This window comes from Myotis daubentonii, chromosome 14 (assembly GCF_963259705.1).
Source record: "Myotis daubentonii chromosome 14, mMyoDau2.1, whole genome shotgun sequence".
Lineage (NCBI taxonomy): Eukaryota > Metazoa > Chordata > Mammalia > Chiroptera > Vespertilionidae > Myotis > Myotis daubentonii.
Genome location: NC_081853.1, coordinates 7194749 through 7220772, shown reverse-complemented (window position 1 = coordinate 7220772; position 26024 = coordinate 7194749). Strand labels below are relative to the sequence as shown.

At 42.2% G+C, this 26024-nt stretch overlaps 1 protein-coding gene across 6 annotated transcripts in view; it reads left to right on the top strand.

Moving 5' to 3' along the window:
* Positions 1-26024, top strand: part of SLC25A26 (solute carrier family 25 member 26) — a 152218-nt gene that overhangs the window by 111972 nt on the left and 14222 nt on the right. For all 6 annotated transcript variants that reach the window (XM_059663032.1, XM_059663031.1, XM_059663030.1 and 3 more), the window contains 2 exons: positions 20088-20157; positions 25697-25761. In XM_059663032.1, the coding sequence (XP_059519015.1) occupies positions 20088-20157; positions 25697-25761 (135 nt within the window). The remainder of the gene's footprint in view (positions 1-20087; positions 20158-25696; positions 25762-26024) is intronic.

The window sequence follows — 26024 nt, the reverse complement described above, 5'->3', positions numbered from 1 at the left end:
TACTGACAGAAATAGTGTAGATAAAAGAATACTAGATGCTCTAAAGAGGAGGGGCCGTAAGAGGAGATAATCGTGTCCAGAACTTCTGAGAAGATAGGATAATGTCCGCTACGATTTATGTTGAGTTTGTACCTTTCTGGCAGCCCAACAAGAAGATAAAGACCTTTATATACACGTTACTTCTTCCTTGATCTTGTCCCTGGACTTTGGACGCCACCTCCTGTGGAGGACTCGCCGCGGACCCCTCCTCGGGGTTACGGCCTGCTTTGACCAGCTTCCCAGCAGACATCCTCACTCAGATGCCTGGGGAGCCAGAGCTCCTGGAGCTTTTCTCCTCGCACCCTGCTCCTCCCCAGTGTCCCTGTCAGTGAACGGCGCAGATAGCTGTGCTTGCCCACGTAGACACCCAGGCAGGGCTGCACAGTTCTCCTCTCCCTCACCATCCAGCCCGCAGTACATCCCCTGCTCGGATCCATACATCTATACGTTGCCTCTCAGATGGCCGCCTGATTCCATTCCTGTTTCCCTGAAACATCTCTTCACAACAGCCACAGCGATCTTTTAAAGAAATAAGCCAGGTTATACCACTCCCTACTAAAACCCTTTAGTGCCATCTCTTTGAAAGACGAGTAAAATTGAATTTAAACTATGACTGACAGGGTCCTCTGTCACCTGGCCCCTCCTGCCTCACTGACTATCCCATGCCACGCACCTGCCACACTCTAGCCTTGTGCCCACTTACTGCTCTACGCCCTGTGGGCCTCTCCTCTCTGTTCTTTTTGAACACACCAAACTGGCACTTACCCCAGGGCCTTGGCATTTTCTGGGCCCTCTGCCAGAAATATACGTTACTCATTCATGCTGCGTTTCATTACTGAGTGCCTCCTATGGGCCAGGCACCTTCTAGGGTCCGGAGATGCAGTGATGAAGAGGACTGACAAACTCCCCCCTCCACGAGCTTTCATTCTAGCTCTCCCCCCCTCCCCCCCGGATTTTCTCATGTCCTACTCCTTGTTGTTACCCAGACCTTAGACCAGGTCACCTCAGAAGGCATTTTCTGTCCACCTAGAGGTTCAGAGTAGGCCCTTCCCTCCTTCCCTCCTCAACAATCACAGTGCCTAGCATTTTAATAAAAAATTAGTTATGCATGTGTCATCACCTGAATACTTACTTTAAAAAACCAGATGGTCTTAAGTAGATGTTATATGCCAGGCCCTTGGCGAAACACTATACAGCTAACCCTTAAACAGCATGGGGTCAGGGGCACCGACCCCAGAGAGTTGAATATCTGCATATAACTTAAGTTGACCCTTTGTGTACGTTGATTGCAAATACTGTGTTTGAGCTATGGTTGGTTGAATCCATGAATGAGAAATCCAGGGGTATAGAGGGTCAACTATATATTATTGAAAAAACAATCTACGTAGCCTGGCAAGTGTGGCTCAGTGGTTGAGCATTGACCTGTGAACCAGGAGGTCACGGTTCAATTCCCAGTCCTGAGAATTAGGGCACATGCCTGAATTGTGGGCTTTATCCCCAGTAGGGGGCATGCAGGATGCAGCTGATCAACAATTTTCTCTCATCATTGATGTTTCTACCTATCTCTCCCTCTCCCTTCCTCTCTGAAATCAATAAAAATATATTTCTTTTAACAAACATCCTCATATCAGTGATCCTGCACAGTCCAAACTCATGTTGTTCAAGGATCAGTTGTACGTTCATTAGCACCTCATTCACATCACACACAGCCCAGGGAGCTCAGCCTGCTGTTATCCCCACTAAACAAGGAACCCGGGTTCAGAGAGCTTGTCTTTCATCTGGTAGCCGCAGTCCTCGGTTTCCTGCCCAGCACCTTTTTACTATGTTGACATTGTCAGTGATAACTGTAGTCATAAAAACAATTAGAATACCTCCCATTTCTCAAAGTTGCAATGTGCCAGGTACTGTGATAACCACTTTCCATGGACCAGCTCCTAGTCATCCTCATGGCAGTTCTGTGAGGCAGGTGCTATTTGGTCTTCATTTTGTAGCTGAAATGGAAGAAGAATCTGCATGCCTTGCCCAAGGCTGCAGGATATTAAATATTAAGGGGTACAGCCAAGATTTGAACCCAGGCAGTCTGACTCCAGATTTGATGTTCTTAATCATTTTACTCCTAACTCTGCACACAGCGCATGATGTCTTTAATGATGTTTTTGCTGTTCCATGTGCTGAAATTTTGCTAAAAAGTTGAGGTCATATTATATCACATTAGCTTATTTAAGGTGTTTCTGCAAATTGTGTTGATTTCTTAACTTGATGACATAAAGCTTAAAAACCCCGGCCACAATATTTCTCAGACGGGCTCTCCCATTCCGCCTGGTCCTGCGGGTGGCACGTGCGCAGGGACTGGAGTGTTCGCTGCACAAGCCGCCTCCTGACCCGCCACGGGCAGCAGAGAGTTTATGGCGTGAGTGGAGCCAGACCACATTCTTCACGTGTTTTGTTTAAATCCTCATGGTCTTGGCTTATTGGAGGAAGGAGCTTTGTCTTCTGATTGTTTGTATTTATGTTTACATTCCTTACGTCTGTCTTCTACACAGCAGGGTTCATAGCTAATTACTCATTGTTTGAGGGTTACATTCTTTTTCAAGTTCAATGCAAAGTTAGGCAAGTGTAGACACTGTTTTATTTCTAATTCGTTTCTTTTAGAGTATATTCAAAACTATAACAGATGCTTACTCTTACTGAGCTTTACATAAACAATAAGCATATTTTGAATGGATATGATAAAATTTTTTATGGAATGTCATTTTTTTCTGTTGTCTGGGCATTCAAAAATCAGTGGACAGTACAGTGTAAAGGATTAATAAGGATGCTCTTAGGTCTAAATAGTTTTTCTTCTAGCCACGAGGTGTTACAAATTTGCAAAGCAGTAATTAGTAGAAATGCAGGCTTTAAGCTCAGATGCAACTTTGAAGCAAAATGAAAATAAAACCAGTTTGGTCATGTAAGACTAACATTGTGCTGATGATTTCCTAAGATGAAATCATAATTTTTTAATAGAAATCAGGGACTGGTGAGTTATTTCAATTATAGTACAGTGTATAAAATAACTAGGTTTTTCATTTACATTTTACAAATATTTTTAAAGGCCAATACCTTATAAAAGCTATGTTTTCAAGTTGAAGAGTAAATAGCTTGTTTATTATTGTTGATTCCTATTTTATTAATTGTTAAAATGTTACTCACCATCCCATCCATAACAAAATTCTCTCAGCCTTTACTGATATGAACAAGATAATAGTGCCGGCTTAGAAGTTGCTGGGTGCTCAGTCTCTGGAGACACACATGTCAGCCAGGACACAGGTCCCTGTAAAGGCCTATGGAAGATTGAGAAGGAAGTAAGCAAAAATGTGTGTGTGTGATTTCCACCTCACTATGCTGTGCCTAAATTAAATATAACTGGTTAAAAGCAATTGGAAATAGGAGCAAAGTATTTATTAAGTGTCCAGATTGCCAGTGAGGTCAGAGTCTCAGATGCCGATTAAGGTTTTAGCAAAATCACATAATGAAGCCGGTATCTTTTAACAATTCAAAAACTACAAGAACATTTGTAATTTGCATCCTGGAAAATATGGGACACTTCATGCAAAAGGAAAGGAATTAGAGTCCCACAGTGTCCTTTCATTCAGTTTATAAAAGTAATAGGTAACATTTTCCTGTTTCCAGGGCTATTAAAAGAGAGAGATCCATTTGAGAAATTTGAGAACTGGAAGAATATGAAATTCCTCCTTTTGGGTTAGACTCAATCAGTAAACAAAACGTTTAGAGCATGCTCGCCTTTGATAGTTTTGCCGATTAAAAAAGGTAAAGGCAGGTGTGAAAACGGAGGAGGAGCGTCATGCGGGCCAGGGCCTGAGGGGACGCATGGGAAGCGGGTGGAAGCGGGTGGCTTCTGCGCTGCTTCCTCTCCAGCTCCGCATTCACGCCTGTGAGCCCGCCAGGCACCTGCGTGGAGCCTCGGGGTGCAGCCGCCAGGACGCCCATCGGTTCCTTGCAGGCTCTGCTACTCAGCTGAAGGTCAGGAGGCTGCCGCTCGGGGGGCAGTGGGTTAGGGTCCCTGCCAAGAAACAGTGAAAAGCACGTTCCTGTCTGTCTTCCTTCCTCGTTTGTCATCTTTCTCTTAAGCATGTCTTTCCCACTTAGGCAGGTTTGTGTCTAAATGAGATAAATGTGATCAATCAGAGGATTCCCACGATGAGTCATACTGACTTTTTGGTGAAACAGTGACAGAAGAGGGAGCTGGCCACCTAAGTTTAATTAGATTACAAAGCATACGTGTATATTGAAAAGCACCTTGAAAGCCGATAATGATTCCCAATTCCTTTGTCGATTTAAAATCCTGCCACTATTTTATTTCAAGGGACTCATTTTTAAATTCATACTATGTTACCTCCTTTGGAAAATGGGGAAAAGGATTTAGCTTTATTTTTACTTGTTCTTTAGACTTGCTTCCTGGCTATTCATGAGCATTTTGGTTTTGTTTAATCTGTTTGGTTTAAATATGCGACGTGATAGCATTGGTGCGGCTCTGGAGCACTGTCTTGGCAGACAGCACCGGTGATGGCAGCCCTCACTCGCTGCAGCTGAGCAAACACAGCCTGGCATCTCAGCACAGCTTACCGGGGCGCCTGCTGTCACCTGAGCGTCGTCCTTGAGGGAGCCCATTGGCCACTCCCCAATTCCGTGGCTCTCTGTGGGAGCCCAGCGTGAACGCTGGGATCATGCTGTTGGCCAGGCCCTGTCTTCCCTCCTTGTTCCCACGGGGTGACATCACCAGTTCCACGTGCATCGCAGGGTTCACTTGGGCACCGAGGCTGGGCTGCCCACTTTGTGTAGGGGACTCTGCAAGGTCGGGGGGAGGAGATCTCTCCTGGAGTCAGGACGAGAGGCTTGCGAGGGTCAGTGAGAACAAGGGCTCACTATGTCCTTTGGTGCCGTTGAGGATAGAGGCTGTCAGTGTATCTGTTTCTAGATAAATGGGGGTTGTCAGTGTACGTCCCTCAATTCTTTCATGTTAACCATTTTTTATTAAAACTCATAAGAAGATTGTTCCATATTTAAACTTAGCAAGCTGGGTATGCCTTTGCAGGCAGTATTAAAAGTAACCACACCTTTTTTTTGTTGATTCACACCCAACATCATGAATATCAATTACAATAATCTATTTCGTTGTAATTGCTACTCAGTGAAATATTTATATTGTTAACCTGAATGGGACCTTTTGTCCCTAACCCAAACTAAAAAGACATCAAACCATAGATCCAAGAAACTCAGAGCACCCCTAATCAGAATAAATACCCCTCCTGTAAAACCTGGCCACACATATCCCAAAATATTACTTTCTAACTATAAAACCTAAGTATTACTGAGCAGACTCAGCATTTGAGCTCATCTTGCTTTTTCTCAAGAATAATAAATGAAATTTCCTTTATTACCAGCAGTCATTCATTAAGACTTCCTTATAAATTCTCATTATTGTTTCCACCTTATTTAGAAGGCAAGTATTAAACCAACATGCAGTTTAACAAGAACAACAACAACAACAAAAAGAGGTACAAATCAACCCACACAAAGTTGCTGTTATGGAACTTGCAGTTGAAATGAAATTTTCTATATTTATATCTCAGAATAGTTTCGGTCCAGTTGCCATTATAACCAAAAAAAGCCTGTGTATTTTAAATGATCTGTAGTTATCAGTTACGTATATCTGATTTTAATTATGGAAATTATTTCTATAGGAGAACCAATTTTAGCCTTTCAGCACTTGATTATTTTGTTAGAACCACTGTATGGCACAAATGACAGCTTAATTGTGGTTCCCAATTATATTTTATATTCTTTTCAGCTTAAAACTTTGCTTCAGAAATCTCTTTTTAAAATATATTAGAATATGAGCACTTCACAGAGAGAGTGTCCACTGAATTGAATATGAAGCTTTAGGCAGATGTTGCTTTGCCTTTTAAAGTCTGTGCAGTAGCCACAGGACAGGGCCCCGGTGTGTGGGGCGTGTGTGCGTGGCATTGCCCGCTGTCTGCAGTGTGCTATGCGGTTCTGTGGTAGGCTTCGCAGGGAGACCTCCACAGGGCATCCTCTTCTGTTGTCTTAACTAAAGTATCATCTGATGTCATTCATTTGGAATTGAGTAGATGATTCTGTACCTGTACCTCTCCTTGTCCTGTTTGGTCAGCTCATCATCTTGAAAATGGGAATACATAACTACTTTTGAATATAGCAGGTGAAGAAGTTCTTTTTTTTTTTTTTTATTGCTTAAAGTATTACAAAGGGTATTACATATGTATCCATTTTATCCCCCCGCCCTAGACAGTCCCCTAGCCTCCCCTATCCCCCAGTGTCTTATGTCCATTGGTTATGCTTATATGCATGCATACAAGTCCTTTAGTTGATCTCTTACCCCCCTACCTCCTGCCGAAGAAGTTCTAAATGTAAGTGCTCCTGCACTAAAGCCCAAACACGTGTTTTTAAAGTTATTCACACATAAGATGATAATCCCCATTTGAGTGGGTGTTTCAAGTGAAGACGGAGCCTTTTCTTTACGCTGTACTTTAATAGGAAACACCCACCGGCCTCGGCCTCCTGGCTGTTCCGTGGCATTGTGTCTGGCTGTGCTCTCCATCCTCCGAGTGAATGCTGGGCTGTTACCTGGGGGTCAGGGCAGCCAAATTGCATCCTGCCGTTCTCCCTCTGATAGGCCTGAGCAGTGAGTGAAGAAGTTAGAACGCCCTGGTTGTTTTTGGGTGAGACCACTGAGGAGTCAGGACTTGGTCTCACAGTATCCTCATGGATAATAGGAATATCATTAATTGAAAAAAACTGGCTGGTGTGTCAAAATCATATACCTTAAAGGCTTAAAACAGTGGTATGGTGAGATTCACCTGAGACCTGTAGCTTAGTAGAACAGTACCCACTTTTACCTCCTGTTTTGATAACTGTACAGTACTGTCTGTAATAATAAAAGCGTAATAGGCCGGACAGCCAAATGACCTTCTGGATGAAGCCGGGGCTGTGAGGGCACTCCTTGCACGAATTTCATGCATCGGGCCTCTAGTGGTTATATAAGATGTCAACATTAGAGGCAGCCGCGTGAAAGGCACATGGGACTGTACTATTTTTGCAATGTTTCTGTAATTTTGAAATGAAATTGTCTATATTTATGAGCTCTTAGGAATATATTTTCAGTCAACCTATGTTAAGGAAACTTAAGAAAAACCATAGAAACTAAGCTATGAACCAGACACCAGGCAGCGCTGAGGACAGGTGAGCACGGAGCGGGCTGTCTCAGGGCTGGGGGCTTGCAGCTCAGCCAGGGTCATCCCTGACTGTTGTCACTTAGTAGTTGACATACCCAGTCAAGAAAGAAAAAATCAAATAAAAAGCAACACAGAAGCAAAATTAGGAACCAACTGCCAGCCTCATTACTGCACTTGACATTTCTCATTAACCTGAGATATAAACACACATTCATGGGCTCCCCCAAAATTTTATTTTTTAGTTGAAAAGAGAAAGGAAACAAGGCATTGAATTGGGATAAATAAGCAAATATGGCCACCTGTGTTTTTTATTCTTACTTTTTGTGGTGCTAGCTTCCATCTTATGATTCTACACGTGGACACGCTCTCCGTGCCTCACCTCCAAGTCCCCTGGTCATTTATTTGCCTCTACAGGAATGGTCATTAGACCTCTTTGGCAATGGAAGTACTTAGGTTGAGAAATTATGGCAATTTAAAAATCTCTGGTGTTCAGACAGGCCTTTAAAAATCCTCCAATACAAATCCACCTTATTTAAACAACTTTTATTGACATCAAAATATTCTGTTTACTAACCTGCATTATAATGGAGCTGCTCTGCGGGGGAGCAGGGTATGGTCATGAGGAATCTTAGAATGTGGCACGTATACCGTTCTGTCTACAAGGCCCATGGCGTTGGGGGGAACCGAACACCAGCTCCAGCTCCCCCACGTACTCTCTGTGACCTCAGGCAGTTACTTAACACCTCTTAGCACCTGCCCACACCTGTGTTTGTGGATGATGGTACACACTTTCAACAATTAAATGAGAAATGTAAATTCTTTAGCATAGTGCCTGGCATATGCTAGTTACTTGGCAAGTGATAACTAATATTGTCAATAGTAATCACTGATACCGTTGCCTACACTATATTTTTCATTCCATTTTCCAATCTAGTCTTAAATTATTTGAAGTCATAAACAATATTTACAGTTCCAGTGAGTAACCTTTCTTGTCTTCCAAGCCATTTTTTGTCGATCACAATCTTCCGGACCCTCCACATATGTGGGCAAATGTGTGACTTCAAAATACAGAATTCGTATATAGTACTTTTTATCTTGTTGTTATTGGTGGTGGTGTTTAATGAACTTAAAGTTGTCCCCAAATGAATAATTTGTACATAAACATTCATATTTTTAGGTTGGTCTCAATGTATTTTCCAGAGTTTCTGTTCTTGGACAATTCCAAGAGAAAAACAGCAACACAGAAGCAAACTCATTATTTAAAGCAAGTTGTTTTAGGCATTGACATATTTTGTTCACCCACTTGAATATTTTAGTAATATTCGTGTAAGAATTATGGTCAGAATGTGTGAGTAAAGTGTCTCATAAATGCCATTTTATTTGCTATCAAGACAACTATAACTTACAGATTGAAGTCTAAGTGTTTTTATAAGCTATCTCATTCAGACCCCACTTCTGCTGTGCACTACGGTTTACCTTCTCTAAGCCTCAACTTCCTGTCTGTAAAATGGGGATAAAATGGCACAGACCTCAGAAGATTGTGGTTAGGAATGCATGAGTCAGTGTATATAAAGTGTTTAGTTCTATGTAAGTGTTTATTGTGGTTACTGTTATAGTCGTTATTTTTATCAAGCTCTGTGTTTGCCACTGAAGTTTCTCACTTGATTCTAAACCATATGGTTCTAGAGAGTTTTTGGGTTTTGTTTCTAAAATATTTATTAGTATGCTTTTCAAATATAAAATGATTTTTTAATGTTCTTAGACTAAATTATTCTGGCAGGTGATAGTGGAAAATTAAGCTTATCTATAGAGATTCTGTTTTTAAACTTTGTCTGGGGCCATCTGAGTCTGTTTCGATGAAGTACTTTTCCCCCCTGGCAACCAGTTTGTTTTTCTCCTCAATGGCAGCAGGCACCTCTGTGAAGCATTCTCCATCATTTCCCTTCTCTCTGCTGTAACCTCCTCTGCTCCCTCGGTGCCCCATCAGATAGTAGACGTGGGGGCTGTGGCTTTCCCCCTTGACTATAGTGTCTGACACCCAGTAGGTGCTTAGGAAGTGTTGAGTTTGTGAATCACATAGTATTTTGGATTGTTTCCTCTTGTATGACATGTAATTCACGTCTTGTTTTTCAGTCTTTATCATTGCTCATAAACTCAGCGTTAGTACTAGTGTCAGTCTGTTTGGAGGAAAGTTCTGCTCTTTGGAGCCCTGGAAGACACCACTGGATGCACTGGAGATGACCTTTAGTCATCATCAAAGGTCCAGTTTGTGTTTTGTATTTCTTTTCTGAAAAGTTCTCAAAGTGAGTCATGTTGCTATAACTGGCATTAATTAGCCTGGTGAAGTGCACATTAACGTAGAAGGAGGCTGTGTTAAACGTAGACAGGCTGCTCCATGTCTGGTTTCTCGTGCTGCCTCCGGTGCTCACAGGCCTCTGGAGAAAACGTTTGCTCTGGAAGCACACATATGCGCATTTACTAAAGAAATACCAAGTGCTACACTTCATGGCAAGACTGTCCTTAGAAAGCTGTTTTTAATGAAAAAGTATCTGCTTAAAGCTGCACTCTTAGTTCAGTGAATTTAATAAATACACTTTTCAAGCAACCATTCTCCTCGGTGAGGTGGAAGAAAATGCTCACGGCTGACACCGCATGTTGTTGTATATCTGATTTGTTAGGTAGTTATATAGCCAGGTGTCTAGTACTTAAGAAAAGTTGTTCCTGGTGTTGGTGTAAAAACAGACACATAGGTCAGTGGAACAGAACAGACAGCCCATAAATAAACCCACACACATGTGGTCAGTTATTATGACAAAGGAGCTGAGACGTTACAATTGGGACAGGACAGGCTTTGCAATAAATGGTGCTGAGAAAACCAGACGGCCACATGCAGAAGTCTGAAACTTGACCACTGTCTTACACAATACACAAAAAGGAACTTAAAGCGGATTAAAAGACTTGAAGACCGAAAACCATAAAACTCCCGGAAGAAAACATAGGCAGTCATCTCCTTGGCATTGGTCTTGGTAATGATACTCTGACTCTTGCACCAGAAGCAAAGCAGCAGTAAGTAAGTGAAACCGCGTCACACTAACACTCTGCACAGCAAAGGGCCCAACAAAATGAAAAGACAGCGTACTCATGGGGAAGATGTTTGCAAGTCACATATCTGATAAGGGGCTAATATCCAAAATACACAACTCATACATCTCAATAGCAAAACCCCCAAACAATCCAATTTAGAATTGGGCGAAAGATCTTTAGAGACATTTTTCCAAAGACACACAGATGGCCAACATTTACATGAAAAGATGCTCAAAGTCATTAATCGGGAATGCAAATCAAACCCACAGTGAGATGTCACCTCACACTGGTTAGAACGACTATTTATAAAAAATACAAGAAATATAAAAAAGACAAGAAAAAATTTGTGCTGGCAAGTATATGGAGAAAAGGGTGCCCTTTGCACTGTTGGTGAGAGTATAAGTTGGTGTAGCCACTGTGGAAAATGGTCTGGAAGTTCAAAAATTCAAAATAGAAGTACCATGTGATCCAGCAATTCCCCTTCTGGGTATTTATACAAAAGAAAAACAAACAAACCTAACTCAAAAGGATATCTGCACCTGTGTTCATGCAGCTTTATTTACAATATCTAAGATACGGAAACAACCTAAGTGTTCATCTGTGGATGAATGGATAAAGAAATTGTGGTGTATGTGTATAATGATTGAATATTATTCAGCCATTAAATAGAATGAAAGCTTGGCTTTTGTGACAACATGGATGGACCTTGAGCGCATTATGCTAAGACAGTCAGACAAAGACAAATACTATATGAGCTCTCTTATATGTGTAAATCTTAAAAACAAAACAAAACTGAAGCTCATAAATACAGAGAAGAGATTGGTGGTTTCCAGAGGCATGGGATGGGGGATGGGAGTAATTGGTGAAAGGGGTCCAAGAGTAAAAAGAAAATATATAAAATAAAACCAGTAAATTACACGCAAAAAAACCCAAAAGTTGTTCAAGTTGACAAAATAAACAGGGCCCTACATGTCCATTTCTGTAGCAACCCTTTCAATTTTACAGGTATATTTTTAGTAGGGAATTATTGAAAATAGGAAATAGTACCAACTTTGCTTCTCTCCTTTCAGTTGTGGTATATTTGATCATTCATAAAAATATTATGCCATCATCAGTAGGTCATTACACTATTCTAACCATTATAATTAATATATTTAAGAGTCTTTTTTAATATTTGTCTTAATTATTGCAGTGCATACCACCCAGTGCAGAAAGGTAAGAAAAAGAAAAGGCAATAATCCAATTGGAAATAAAAGCTGTCTTTACTCATAGACAATATGATCATTGATACAGAAAATTTGATGGAATCTATAAAGAGCTATTAGAGCTGATAATTTTAGCAGTGTTGCTGGATACAAGGTATTAGCACAAACAGAAACTAAAATTAAAAAACTACTTGCAGTCTCATCAAAACATGAAATACTTAAAAGATAAATTTGATAAAACAAACCCAAGACCTGCATACTGAAAACCACAAAACCCTATTGAGAGAAAAAGATGGAGGCTTAAGTAAGTGGAGAAAACTACCATGTTTATGGGTCAGAAAGTTCAGTATTTAACACCTCCATATTCTCCAAAATGATTTACAGGTTCGATGCAAGTCAGATGAAAATATCAGCAGGCTTTTTGTAGAAATTGATGAACTGATTCTAAAATTCATAAAGTACAAAGAACCTAGAATAATCACAGCAACTTTGAAAAAGAATGGAGTTGGAGAACTAACACAACTGATCTTAAGATTTATTATAGAAGTGAAGTAGTCAAGAAAGTATCACATTGGTATCAAGGTGGATATGTGGATCACAGCAAAATAGAGTGTCCAGAAATAGACCCAAACAATTGATTTTTTTTATAAAAGTAAGAAGGTAGTTCATTGGATAAAGGAGTCTTCCAATTGCTTAAACAATACCCATATGTAAAACAACTTCAGTCCATACATTGCAGCATACAGAAAAATTAACTCAAAATGGGTGACAGATCTAAATGTAAACCCTAAAGACAGAACATTTCTAGAAAAAAACAGGTGAAAAATTCTTTGTGGCCTGAGTTAGGCAAAGATTTCTTGGATATGTCACCAAAAGCAAAATATGTAAAAGGATAATTTGGTCTTCACCAAAATTAAATAATTTTGTTTTTTGATAGATGTTGTTAAGTGAATGAAAAGACCAGCCACAGATAGGAAGCAATATTTGCAAGTGACTTTTATCTAGAATATATAAAAACTCTCAAAACTCATTAAGGAAACAGACAACCCAATAAAAATGTGCAAAACATTTAACAGAGATTTAAGAAAATACATGGATAGAAAAAAGTGTATGGGAAAAAACCCTCAACATCCTTAGTCATTAGGGAAATACAAATTAAAAGCACAATGAAATACTACTGCACACCTATTAGAATGATAAAAATTAAAAAATACTGACAATGCCAAGTGTTTGTAAGGATGTGGAGTAACTGGATCTGGTTAGAATGCAAAATAGTACAACCGCTTTGGAAAACAGTTTGGTAGTTTCTTAAGTTAAACATATGCCTACCATGTGATTCAGCTATTTCCCACTTACCTTTTCCACAAGCGGAATGAAGGCATGTGTCCATATAAAGACATGTGTATAAATGTTCATAGCAACTTTATTTGTAATCGCAAAATACTGGAAAAATCCAAATGTCCATCAACAGATGAATATATAAGCAAATGATACATCTACACCATGGAACATTGCTAACTAGAAGGGAATGAACTATTGATGTCCACAGTAACGTGGACAGCTCATGCAACAATTCTGAAGGAAAGAATCCAGTTTTTCAAAAATGAATGTATGAGTTATTTATATAACATTCTAGATAAAGAAAACTAATCGAGAGTGACAGATCTGATTGTTTAGGGGCTAGCAAGGAATGTCAGGGTCACAGAAAACTCTGTGGTGATGAATAGGTTCACTTTCTTGATTGTGGCAATGATTTCACATGTATGCATTTGTCAGAACTTACCAAGTGGCACACTTTAAATAGGTGTAGTTTATTGGACGTCACTTATATCTCAGTAAAACTAAAAAGGAAGAGTGAGATCAGGCTCTGTTGTTAGAAAGACCAGGTGAAAGGTAGATAATATCAGGACCTAACTCTAAGGGTCATTGTGAGGAGTATGGGATTTAAAAAAAGTATCTTTATTGTTGAAAGTATTACAGATTGTGATCCCTCCAACTTTGTTCTTTCTCAAGATTGCTGTGGCTATTCGGGGTCTTTTTTTGGTTCCATATAAATTTTTGGAGTATTCGTTCTAGATCTGTGAAATATGCTGTTGGCATTTTAATAGGGATTGCATTGAATTTGTAGATTGCTTTGAATAGTATGGGGACATTTTAATGATATGAATTCTGCTGATCAATGAACATGGTATATTCTTCCACTTGTTTATATCTTCTACCCCTTTTTTCAATGTTCTGTAGTTTGCCAAGTACAGGTCTTTTACCACATTGGTTAAGTTTATTCTTAACTATCTTAATTTTTTGTTGTTGCAGTGGTAAATGAGATTGCTTTTTTAGTTTCTCTTCCTGATAGTTCATTATTGGTGTATAAAAATGCCATCTATTTCTGGGTGTTAATTTTGTATCCTGCTATATTGCTGAATTTATTTACAAAATCTAGTAGTTTTTTGGCAGAGTCTTTAGGTTTTTCTGTGTTCAATATCATGTCAGCTGTGAATAATGACAGTTTTAAATACCCCTTTCCAATTTGGATGCCTTTTATTTCTTCTTGTCTGATCACTGTGGCTAGCACTTCCAGTACTGTCCTATATAATAAAAGGCTAATATGCAAATCGACCGAATGGCGGAACAACTGGTCGCTTTGATGCACACTGCCCACCAGGGGACAGATGCTCAAGCAGGAGCTGCCCCCTGGTGGTCAGTGCGCTCCCACAGGAGGAGTGCCTCTCAGCCAGAAGCTGGGCTAACAGCTGGCAAGTGCAACGGTGGTGGCAGGAGCATCTCCCACCTCCACTGCAGGCAGGCGGTAAGGAGCGAGGGGTCCCGGACTGCGAGAAGGATCTCTGATTGCCTGCTTAGGCCTGATCCCCAGGGGAAGGGCCTAAGCCGATAGGTGGACATCCCCCAAGGGGTCCCGGACTGCGAGACTGTGCAGGCCGGGCTGAGGGACACCACCCCTCCCCTCCCCAGTGCACGGATTTCGTGCACCGGGCCTCTGATGTTGAATAAGAGTGTTAAAAATGGACATCCCTGTCTTGTTCTTGTTCTTAGGGAAAATAGTTTTAGTGTTTGCTCATTGAGTATGATATTGGCTGTAGGTTTGATGTTGAAGCATGATTCCTCTATTTCCACTTTGTTGAGAATTTTTATCAAAAATGGGTGTTGGGTTTTGTCAAATGCTTTTTCTGCATCTATTGATATGATCATATGATTTTTGTTTCACTCTGTTTATGTGATGTGTCATGTTTATTGGTTTGCAAATATTGTACCAGCCTTGCATCTCCATTTTAGTTGGTCATGGTGTATGACCTTTTTAATATATTGGTGGATCTGATTTGCTAATATTTTTTTTTGAGGATTTTAGCATCTATGTTCATCAGGGATATTGGCCTGAACTTCTCTTTCCTTGTAGTGTCTTTATCTGGGTTTGGAATTAAGATAATGTTGGCCTCATAAAGAGTTTGAAATTGTTCCTTTCTCTTGGATTGTTTGGAATAGTTTGAGGAGTATAAGTGTTCATTCTTCTGTGAGTGTTTGGTAAAACTCCCCTATGAAGCCATCTGGACCAGGGTTTTTGGTTGCTGGGAGTTTTTTGATTACTGCTCCTATTTCATATGTTGTTATTGGCCTATTCAGGTTTTCTGATTCAGTTTTGGGAGATTGTATTTTCTAGGAATTTGTCCATTTCATCCACATTGTCCTGCTTGTTGGCATATAGTTGTTCATAGTATTTTCTTACCATCCTTTGTATTTTTGCTGTCTCTGTTGTTACTTCACCTCTTTTGTTTCTGATCTTATTTATTTGGATCCTCTCTCTGTGTTTCTTGATGAGTCTAGCTAAATGTTCATCAATCTTGTTTATCTTTTTATAAATCTTATTTATCTTATCAATGGTTTCATTGATCTTTTGTGTTGCTTTTTTAGTCTCTGTGTCATTTATTTCCACTCTGATCTTTATTATTTCCTTCCTTTTATTTACTCTGGGCTTTTCTTGTGTTCTCACCCCTCCCCCCATATATTTCTTTAAGTTGTAGGGTTATATAGTTAACTAGAAATTTTTCTTGTTATTTTGTGTGTGTGTGTTTTGTTTGTTTGTTTTGTTTATGTAGATCTGTAGTGCTATAAACTTCCCTCTTAGGACTGCTTTGATTGTGTCCCATAGTTTTGGAATTGTTGTGTGGTCATTTTCATTTGTTTCCTGAAAGTTTTTTAATCTCCCTTAGATCTTATTGGTAACCTGTTCATTGTTTAGTAACATGCAATTTAGCCTCCTTGTGTTTGAGTATTTATGGGTTTCTGTTGAGAAATCTAGTGGGAGCTCCCTTATAAGGAACTCTGTCTCTCTTGTAGCCGTTAAGATTCTTTCCTTGTCTTTAACATTTGCCATTTTAATTATTATTTATTATTTTATTTATTTTATATGTATTTTATTTTGCTTTATATGTGTTTTATTTTTTATTTATTTTATTATATTTATTTTATTTTATTTTTTATTTTATTTATTTATTTATTTATTTTATTTTTTTATTTTATATTATTATTTTATTTTATTTTATTTTATTTTTTATTTTATTTTATTTTAGTGTGTGTGAGTCTTTTTGGGTTGATTTTGATTGGGACTCTCTGTGTTTCCTGGACTTGTTTGACTTTTTCTTCACCTAATCAGGGAAATTTTCTGTCATTATTTCTTCAGACAGGTTCTCTATTTCTTGCTCAGATTCTTCTCTTCTGGCACCCCTATGATGCAGATGTTGTTATGTTTTATATTCTCCCAAAATTCCTTTAAACTCTCCTCCTGCTTTTTAATTTTTTTTCTGAATTGCTGCTCTGAATGGGTGTGTGTTTTTCTACCTTGTCTTCTAATTTGCTGATTGGGTCCTCCACTTCTTCTAGTCTAGTGTTGAATCCTTCCAGGGTATTCTTTATTTCAGCTATGTCATTCTTCATTTCTGATGGAGTCTTATCTATCTCTTTTTCATGCTGGTGTAGTTCTTACTAACTTCCACATAGTTCTAATTAAGTTGCTTAGATTTCTCACTAAGTTGTTTGAATAACCTTATAGCCATTACTTTGAATTCTTTATCTGACAAATTGCTTGCTCCCATTTTTAGTTCCTTTTCTGGTGATCCCTCTTTTTCCTTCATTTGGGGGTTGTTTCTTTGTCTCCCCATTTTTGCTGTCCCTTTGTATTTGTTACTACATATTAGATCAAACTGCTATGCCTCCCAGTCTTCGTGGGGTGGCCTTATGTAGTATGTGTTTTGTGGGACCCAGTGGTGCAGTCTCTTATTGACAACCAAGCTGACATATAGATCTCCCAAGCTGGGTGCACTAGGAGTGTCCCTATTGTGAATTATTTGTGCTCTCTGTTGTAATTGGGTTTTGAATGTTGTTGCCCCATTTGTGGATGGAATCTCCTCTTAGTCTGGCTGACTGTGAGGCTCACCACTGACCATATAATGCAAACAGTTGTGCACAGTTGCTTGCATTATATGGTCGGTGGTGAGCCTCACAGTCAGCCAGATTTGACAGAACAAATCAAAACAAGAAGCAAAACAAAACAAAACAAAACAATAACATCCAAAAAAACCCTACAATGACAACAAAAGCAACCACAGAAGAAGAGAGAATTAGGAAAGAGAAAAGGGAACAAGAATGATAGAAGAAAAGAAAGAAAAAAAAAGTACAAGGAAAAATAAGGGGAAGAAAAAGCAATTTGAAAGGGCAGAAATGAAATAAAGAAAATAAGAATAAAGAATAGGGGGAGGAAACAGTGAAAAATAGAGGAAGAATAAATAAGAAAAGTGGAAAAACACATGAGAAAGAAGGAAAAATAGAGTAAGAAAAAGGGAAGAGAAAAATTAGCTATATGAAAGAAAAAGACTAAAAGAATAGAAAATCAATAAAGAAGAAAGATAAAGACTATAAAGGAAAAGAAAGGTGAAGTGGTCGTCTTAGCAGAGCAGTGTCTCATGGGAGCTCCCTTGGGTCCTGCTCTTCTGGTGTCTGGAGCTGACTGTTGTGTCTGCCAGTTCTGGGCTTCCCTGGGAGGTACTTAGGTGCTAACCACTGTCAGAAACTGTCTTCCTTTGGCTCTCAGCAACCTGTTTGAAGCTTCAAGGGATCCACATTTTGTGTCTGTCTCTATAGAACTTGGCTGCACGCAGTAGGGCCCAAGCTGCACACTAAGGCTAGTTTGTTAGCAGCTTGGGACCAGGGATGGGTCAGCAAATTTCTCCTGGTTTCCTGGTCTCTGCCTATACCTGCTTTTGTGTAGAAGCCAGCTGTCAGTCTTAATCACTCAAAAGTCTTTCTGAAAGGGCTTTAGGCAGAATGAGGATTATAGACCTCTGGGTTTCCCATGAGGGGAGGTGCCATTGAGAATTCAGGGAAAGTGGTGGGTGTGTTCGTGTCCCAGAGTTCATCCTGTGAGAGTGGCCCAGAGTATTTCCCTGCCCTCAGGTGGTGAAGATCCTTGTATGCAGTCCAGTGGGATGAGCTGGATACCGGGAGTTTCTGTCTGCTCTCCCGTGAGGGGAAAGCACCAGTCAGGTTCCCCGGGTAGTGGGGTGGATGGCACCACCCCCAAGCCAGTCTCTGATGCTCCTGGAGACTGTTCAAACCGGTAGACTTGGCCTCTGCTGCTGTCTCCTCTGCGAAGGCCGAGGTGCAAGGTGTGGCAGGCTGGGCTCCTGAGGGTGGGGTGGGCTGTATCGCCTAGGGTGGAGTTGCTTCCTTTTCCTGAGCTATGGCTTCTGGGAGGAGCCCGCACCTCTCAGGAAAAATGTGTGTTTTGTTTTGGGGGCATACTTCCCAATGCAGGACTCCCAGCTGCTGCTAGTCCATGTCTCCCCCCAATGCTCCCCCCCCAGCCTCTCCTTAGGCACCTTGAGTCCGCACTGCCCCCCTCCCTCGGATGAGTAGCTGCAAGTGAAAATCCTGTGCTCCGAGTTAAAAAATCAACCACAACAAAAAACCTGAGGCTTTGTCTCCGACCTGCTCTGGTTTCCCCAGCAGCAGACGCCCTGCTGCCTTTCACAGCGGATGTTACTGGGCTGCTGTTCTCAGCTGTGGTGCCCAGCCTGGGTTCCAGGCCTCAATCTTCTCAGGGATAAAACCCTCCCATAGCCGAGCGATCTCTCTTCACTCTTGGCCTGCTGCCCTGGAAGCTGGGTCAGCCCCTTTTTCGACCTCGCTCTTCCTGCCGGTCTCCAGGTGTTTTCTGTCCTTCCTGGATATAAGCCTCCTCCTCAGTTGGTAATTCTGGCTGAATGTTCTCCATTTTAGCTTTATTTCCAGTCTGGCTCTGGAAGGAGGTGCAAGAAAGGTCTGCCTATTCTACCATCATCTTCTCCCTGACCGTGCTTCCTGGACGTGGGTTCTCTCAGTGTCAGAGATTAGACCAGGCCTCCTCAGCACTGTGGGTGTGCCTGTGTCTTGTCTCCTACGTGCCTGTAAATGTTTGGTGAGCAAGGCGCCATGCCTCGGCCACTACTCCGCCTAATTTCAAACTTGGCATGGTTATTTAATTGTATAATCCTCAACTTCATCAACAATACAATTTTTTGACAAACTTTAATACTTAATTAACAGAATTAGCAACCTTCCAATATGCAACATGGATAAAGATTGAAAAAACAACTGAAGAATTTTGGCATACACTGCTCTGGATTAATTTGTGAATTATGATATTTATATGTTCAGAATTATACGGAAAATATTTACAATGTTATATTGTCTTGGCCTGGCCAGCATGGCTTAGTGGTTTAAGGGTTGATCTATGAACCAGGAGGTCATGGTTCAATTCCCGGTCACATGCCCCGGTTGTGGGCTTGATTCCCCCATGTGGGACCTGCAGGAGGCAGCTTTTTTTCCCTTTTTTTATTGATTTTTTACAGAGAGGAAGGGTGAGGGATAGAGAGTAAGAAACATCAATCAGCTGCCTCCTGCACACCTCCTACTGGGGATGTGCCCGCAACCAAGGTACATGCCCTTGACCGGAATCGAACCTGGGACCCTTCAGTCTGCAGGCCGATGCTCTATCCACTGAGCCAAACCGGTTAGGGCAGGAGGCAGCTTATCAATGACTCTCATCATTGATGTTTCTATCTCTCTCTCCATCTTCCTTCTTCCTCTCCATCTTCCTCTCTGAAATAAAAATATTTTAGAAAAAGTTTTAAAAAATATATATATATATATATGTTTTTATTTATACACATGTGCACAAATGTGTGAGTATATGTGTTGTACATCATACATACTCCCCGAAAGTGTATCCTTTGAGTGCTCTAATGTAGCTACCACCCTGTTTCTTTGTCTTATTTTAGAATGCAGTTAAGTCCTTGGGAAAATCACTTATGTCATCAGTGAGGAATGCCACCAAAATAGCTTCTCACTTAAGTTCCCATCCCTATGGCTCACCCACAGGAGGTTGCGATAAATTCAAATATTTAATAACTTGTCTTTTTCTTTCTCTTTAACACAGGCCCTCTGGTCCTGGAGGCAGGATCATGTGGTGGAATCTTGGCAGTCAGCAGTCTGTGGAGCTTTTGCAGGTGCAAAGGATTATATTATACTGGGAGAGACCAAAGAGGGGGGATGTGAAAATATTAACTATGCAAAAACAACATTCTTTAGAAATTCCAGATTGTTCAGATGAAGAGAGTTCCACTAGTTGTTTGAGAAAAGAAAGTGTCTTAGGAAAATGAAAAACCTAAAAAGGTGTCTCCTTGAAAGACAACCAATTTGTTTTTGACAAATTTTTCGTTTTCTTTTATCTTTATTAAAGCCTTCACTGAGGCCCCAGGGTCATCTTGAGGAGGATTTATAAAGTCGTGTGGGACGAGGCTGGCTTGGGGCAGGGCTGCCTGTGCAGCTGCCTGCCCTGAGCAGTGCTGGGGGTTAAGCGAGCCCTGCAGCAGGCAGTGACTCACGGCCATGACAAGTTTGACAGCACCACAGATTAACTGGTATCAGGAGGGGGGCTGCTCCCCAGTGTACTGAAGGCTAAACTGCTGTGTAGAAAATAGGGACATCGAAACATCTGGGCGTTTTCTAGACATTAACCGAAGAGCAAAGTGACATGCAGTACTGTGTCATCCATCACGACGTCACAGGCCTTTTCCGGTGAGGTTCCAACGAGAACTCAGATGCTGTATGGAATTTAGTAAGTGACAGCTTTAACATTCTGAGAGAGAATTAGAATTGTAGTTGATATAAATTGAAGTGGAGGTTGGCCAGAAAGCTGTGAATTGCTAGTGTAGATGTGAAGCCAGTAGTACGTTGATAGATATGAAGTTTAGATGTCAACTTTATTAGAAAAGAATTATTTTTTCAATTTGCTTAATGGTTGTTGGATTGGGTTTTTTGTTGTAGTGATTAGGAAAACAGGGAACATACATTCTATAGGATTCTTTATTAATGATTGGGCCCACTTGACTTGTAGAATTGATAATCAAAAATAAGAATGTTGCCTGTAGACCTGAAGCCAGCTCACACTGAGATGAAGGGGATTTGTTTCCACGTGACACAGTCATCAGCTATGCTCAGTGGGTCGGTGGTCTGGAATGGCTTTCTGGAGGGCAGGCAGGTGTCATTCCCCTCCCTGGGTGGCAGCGTGCATTTTTGTTGACTCCCTCTGGGCCTGGGGACACAGGGAGCACTATGGGAATGTGGTTGCCTGAATAAGGAAAGGCCACTTTCTTGTTAGCAATACCATAAACCCTTCCGTATGTCGAAATAGGAAGTATACTAGTATATTCTCTGGCCCCATTCCTTAAGTAACTGGTTCAGATATTTGCTTACAATGCATTGTTTCTATTAAGGAAGTTGGCATTCGTTACCATTCCTTTTTCGGAATAATGTTCTATAATAGGCACTAAGGGGGGATGCCCACTGAACTTGGATCCCGGAGGCGAGGCCTTTGGAGGAAGGTGGTTCCCACGTGTCCAGTGACAGCAGAGAAGCCGCCACCTGAGCTGGAAGGGCTTTGCTCAGAACCACACAGCCCTGCCCGCCAACTGGTTGGACTTACAAAAGTTGTCAAGTCTCTGTTCTGCCGCTGACTAAGGAATGAGGCTTTGGGGCCGTCCTGGGCACTAGCTCTCTTACTTGTGACGTAGAAGCAGCCCTCCCTAAGGGATTCCAGTACTCTAGCATGTGTTAGTACTTTGTAATTGATGAAACTGAACAGGCCTAAGGAACTGTTACCATTTCAATAAGAGCAACCAGCATCCAGGAAATGAAAACTATCACAATAATATCAATTGCGTTGAAAGAATAGTATTAAAGTTACTGTATACAATCATCTCCTCTGATACAATCATCTTAACTTTTTTAGCCGAGGTTCTGATAAGTGAAGGAGTTTATCCAAAGTCTGCAAAAATCCATTGTCAGGAGACCCACATATGTTTAGCAAAAGAGAAAATCCATTTCTTGTTTATACCCCTTTTGTTCTGAAAGTTTCCTTGGCACAGTGTTGATCCTGAGGACTTAGTTACTACTTTAGACCTTTCTGAAAGATGGCCGCGATTCGGGAACACTCCCGATGGGGAAGCTGACCTTCTGTGAGAGTTGCTGCAGCACTGCCTCCCAGCTCGCCATCCGGGCCGCCCTCCGAGATCTCACAGGCTGGCCGGCGCACTGTCGGACTCGGCAGCCGTACATGGTCATAAAGCAGCGGTCAAGCTGGCCCTCAAATCAGAAGCCAGGTTTCTCGTTCCTGTGTGCCTGGCCTGCCTGGGCCTCCCTGGCGCTCTGTGCCGTGCGCTGCTTGGCACACATATCCAGAAGTGGCCCCTGAGAGTGGAGGTGTTGATGACTTGTCATGCTCAGCAAGTCCTTTGGGGTTAAACTAGGAAGAAAAAGGACTTTGCAACTTTCGCACTTCAAGTTAATCTAAACATAAAATCATAATTCAGCGTACATAATGATGACATTTGCTATTAGAGTGGTAATTGCTATTCAGTGCTCTCTGATCAGTTTCTTATAACTAATACCGATTTACATTCTCTAAGAGAGGAGAATGACAGAGGTGTAGATATGGACAGACAGACAGGCCTTCCCATGGCTTGAAATTCTAGAACAGGGTGAAGGGTTATCTGGGTAAATGGAAGGCCCAGCACAATCTTTAAAACAAACACATCGGATGGAAGCCCCAGCCCTGCCCTGGGCCTGTGTGGAGGGAGGGGCCAGCAGGGACCACGCTAGCAGCTGCTGCTCGAGGGGCAGCTCCAGACCTGCCCTGGGACCTGGCCCCTTGGTCTGGAGAGCTCAGTGTCACAGGCACGACATCTGGTCCCTGCATCTGCCCCTGGAAGCAGTTCTGACCTTGCAAAGAGCCCGGTGCAGAGCGGTCCAGAGAACACGGTTCCCTGGGGCCTGAGCATGAAGCAGCCACGGCTGCCATAGCAGACAGCTGTCCTGGCCAACGTGCCAGCGTGTCCCTCAGTTATTACCAGCACTTCACCTGTGGAGAGCAGGACCTTTTAGCTAAAGTGCTTGTCCCCCGCCCCTCCTGTATGACAGTTACACTAGTACGCGACCTTCACACATCCTTCCTGCCGCCTCATAAAAACATGGCGAGGCCTGTGACTTGGGGAATCTTTGATATTTGAAGATATTCAGATTGATTGATTAGCAACTTTCATAAAAGAGCTTTCCTTGTGGTAGTAAAATTAAGACCTGTTTAAGCATATGTGCTTTCGTCTTTAACATCTCTTCATATTACTTTGATGAAACAGAAATCTCTAAGAAAATACCGCAGGCATCCCCAGTAAAGGAACAGGAACTTTGCTAATGGCCAAAACCCGTTTAACGTGCAGTATCCAACTTTGAAGGCAGACACTTTTCACCACAGGCGACTCACAACCTTGAAGTCGTCTTGGTTGAGGACAGTTTGTGAACATTTTCAAACAAGAAAAATGATGTATGCTCTTCAGAGTTTTAAAATTTAAGTGGATAAATTCTAATGTCCAATATCAAAGTCTTTATGTAGTGAAAGAGCTAAGACACACATGGCTGTGAGGCCCCACCCCCATTATCTGTGGTCCCTGGGCCAGCTGTCCGCACGATCAAACCCTCCACGGCAGCGCCTAGCCAGGCCGCGTTCCAGGCACAGAGCCGGCACAAATGGCAGCTTGGAGCTCCCCCGTACCTCCTTTTCAGAGAACACGTTGAAACCTTCAGTTTGTGAAAACTACAGACACTTGTCCAGAGCACCCAGGAAGCATTTTGAGGCCCTACTATGTGTGCTGGCTGGAGATGTGAAGAACCTCTGCCCACCCAGACAAGAGCTCATTACGTTGAGCACCAATGTGCGCCAGGCACCACTCTAGACACGTGCGTGGACTCACCTTGCTGTCTGCATGTCCCAGATGAAAAACGGCGCCACTGGAAGTCCCAGTGGCCAGAGCTGAGATCTGGAGTCAGACAGAAAAGCCCGCGTCTCAGCTCTGCGAGGAGGAAAACCCAGTGACTTACGCTCTCCGCGCTTCCGCTTCCCTCCTGTGCCTGTGGCAGGCAGATGCCCATCGGCCCGCAGGGCTCTTTCCCATGGCTGGTCAGCCGGAGAGCCTGGCTCTTTCTGGCCCTGAAGCCAGTGCGGGGAAACAAGACAGGGGTAGGGGTTCAGGGTCAGTGCCTCCTCATTCCTTAGGATTTTTTTTTAAATGGATGTGAAGCCTTCCTGGACCCATTTTGATAATTAAAGTATATATACTCTTTTAGTGTAAACTATGTGGTTTAAAAAATTAAAATTATAGGATTTCAGGACTGGGTCCACAAAATTTTAAAATACTTGAAATTTAGCCAAGACTTGCAGTATCAGGCAACTTTTGAATCTGTAGAAAAATGTTTCACATGCTCATACAAAAGTGGCTTAAAAAAGGAGATTCATATTCATGTTATTGGTCCTCTTTAGCCCTAAATGTGTGTCATTTGTGGGTAACCAAAAGTGGAATATAGAAGCATAAGTGGGTACGTCTTTAAAAAGTTGTCATCTCAAAGTTACCAGATGGAGGAGGTTCATGTAATGATTGCTCTTCAGCAACTTATTTAGAAAGATATTTGGCAGAGATCAAGTGACCTTCTTGCCCACATGCCACAGAGCTGGAGGGAGAGGTGCTATTTCTGGAGCGTCCTCCACATGTGCTCTGTGCAGCCTCTCACAAAACTGCCCACTTCACTCGAGTTCATGGGTGCTGAGTCTGTGCAAGTCCTTTGATTTATTCTACCTCCTTAGGGCCTCCCGGGGTTTAAAATATATCTTTATATCATTAATTAGAATATTAATGATATTGCACCATATACTGTGGGTTCTGTTGTGTGTGTTTTTTTAACTGTCCAAAGATTGGACCCCATTTAAAATGTGTGGATTTTTAGCGGGCCCTATAGCTCAGGGGTTAGAGCACTGGTCTTGTAAAATGTGTGGATTTTAGACAATCCCCAGGGGGCAGTCCCAGGTGGCATGGAGAGGAGGTCGGAAGGAGCCACGAGGTAGAAGCTGTTAGGGCAACACTGGCTCTGCCCAGATGCAGAGTGGGCTTAGCAACATTGTGCCCCCACCGCCTGCCACCAGAAGCCTGGACGTACGGAAAGCTTTACTCTCTAAACGTTTTTACCTCGAAGCATCCAGCCAGTTTATACCAGAAATCCCTACCGTGATATACATGTTTGCCCACCTGGCCTCAGAGCAGAAGCGATGGAAGCGTTTTGGAGTCAGATAAAGAACAGTGGCCGCAGGAGGCCTGGCCTCGGGTCCCTGGGAGCGGCTGCTCTCACTGCGAGCAGGTGTCTGCCGCAGACGCAACCGTGGACCCGGGGCTGTTTCCTGCTCTGCAGAAGAGCAAGGCTGTGGTGGGGCCTCATGGGCCTGAGCAGGGAAAGCAAGACCTGGTCACCTTGCCATGCAATGTGGGTTCACCACAGAAGCAGTGGCGTGTGGGTACATGTTTTCATGTGTGCATCCCGTTCTTGAACCAATCAAGTGGACGTGGTGATAAAGGAGTGATTTGAGCAGAGTAATGGGGAATTGTAAAATAAAAGTTACATACTACCATGTAGTAAACAGCCTGTGCTCGGGTTTTATATGCACAGGTGGATTTGCAGCTGTGGTCACCACGCCCCTGGATGTGGCAAAGACAAGAATCATGTTGGCGAAGGTAAGTGGTAAAATAGGTAATGAAGGCACAACCGCCGCTCCTACCTGCTGGCGCTAGGGCTCGTGTGGACACAGGGTGGCCGAAGTGGAACAGTGCCCTGTCCCAGCAGCTGTGCTGCCTGGGGAGCCTCCGGCAAAACAGTGTCCATCGTTGTCACACGGCCAGTGCCCACAGCATTCCACCTTTCCGGGCATTTCCAACTACGTCCCGTAAGCAGGCAGGGCTGGCGGGCACCTGCTCGTGCCGTCGGCAGGTGAGCGGCG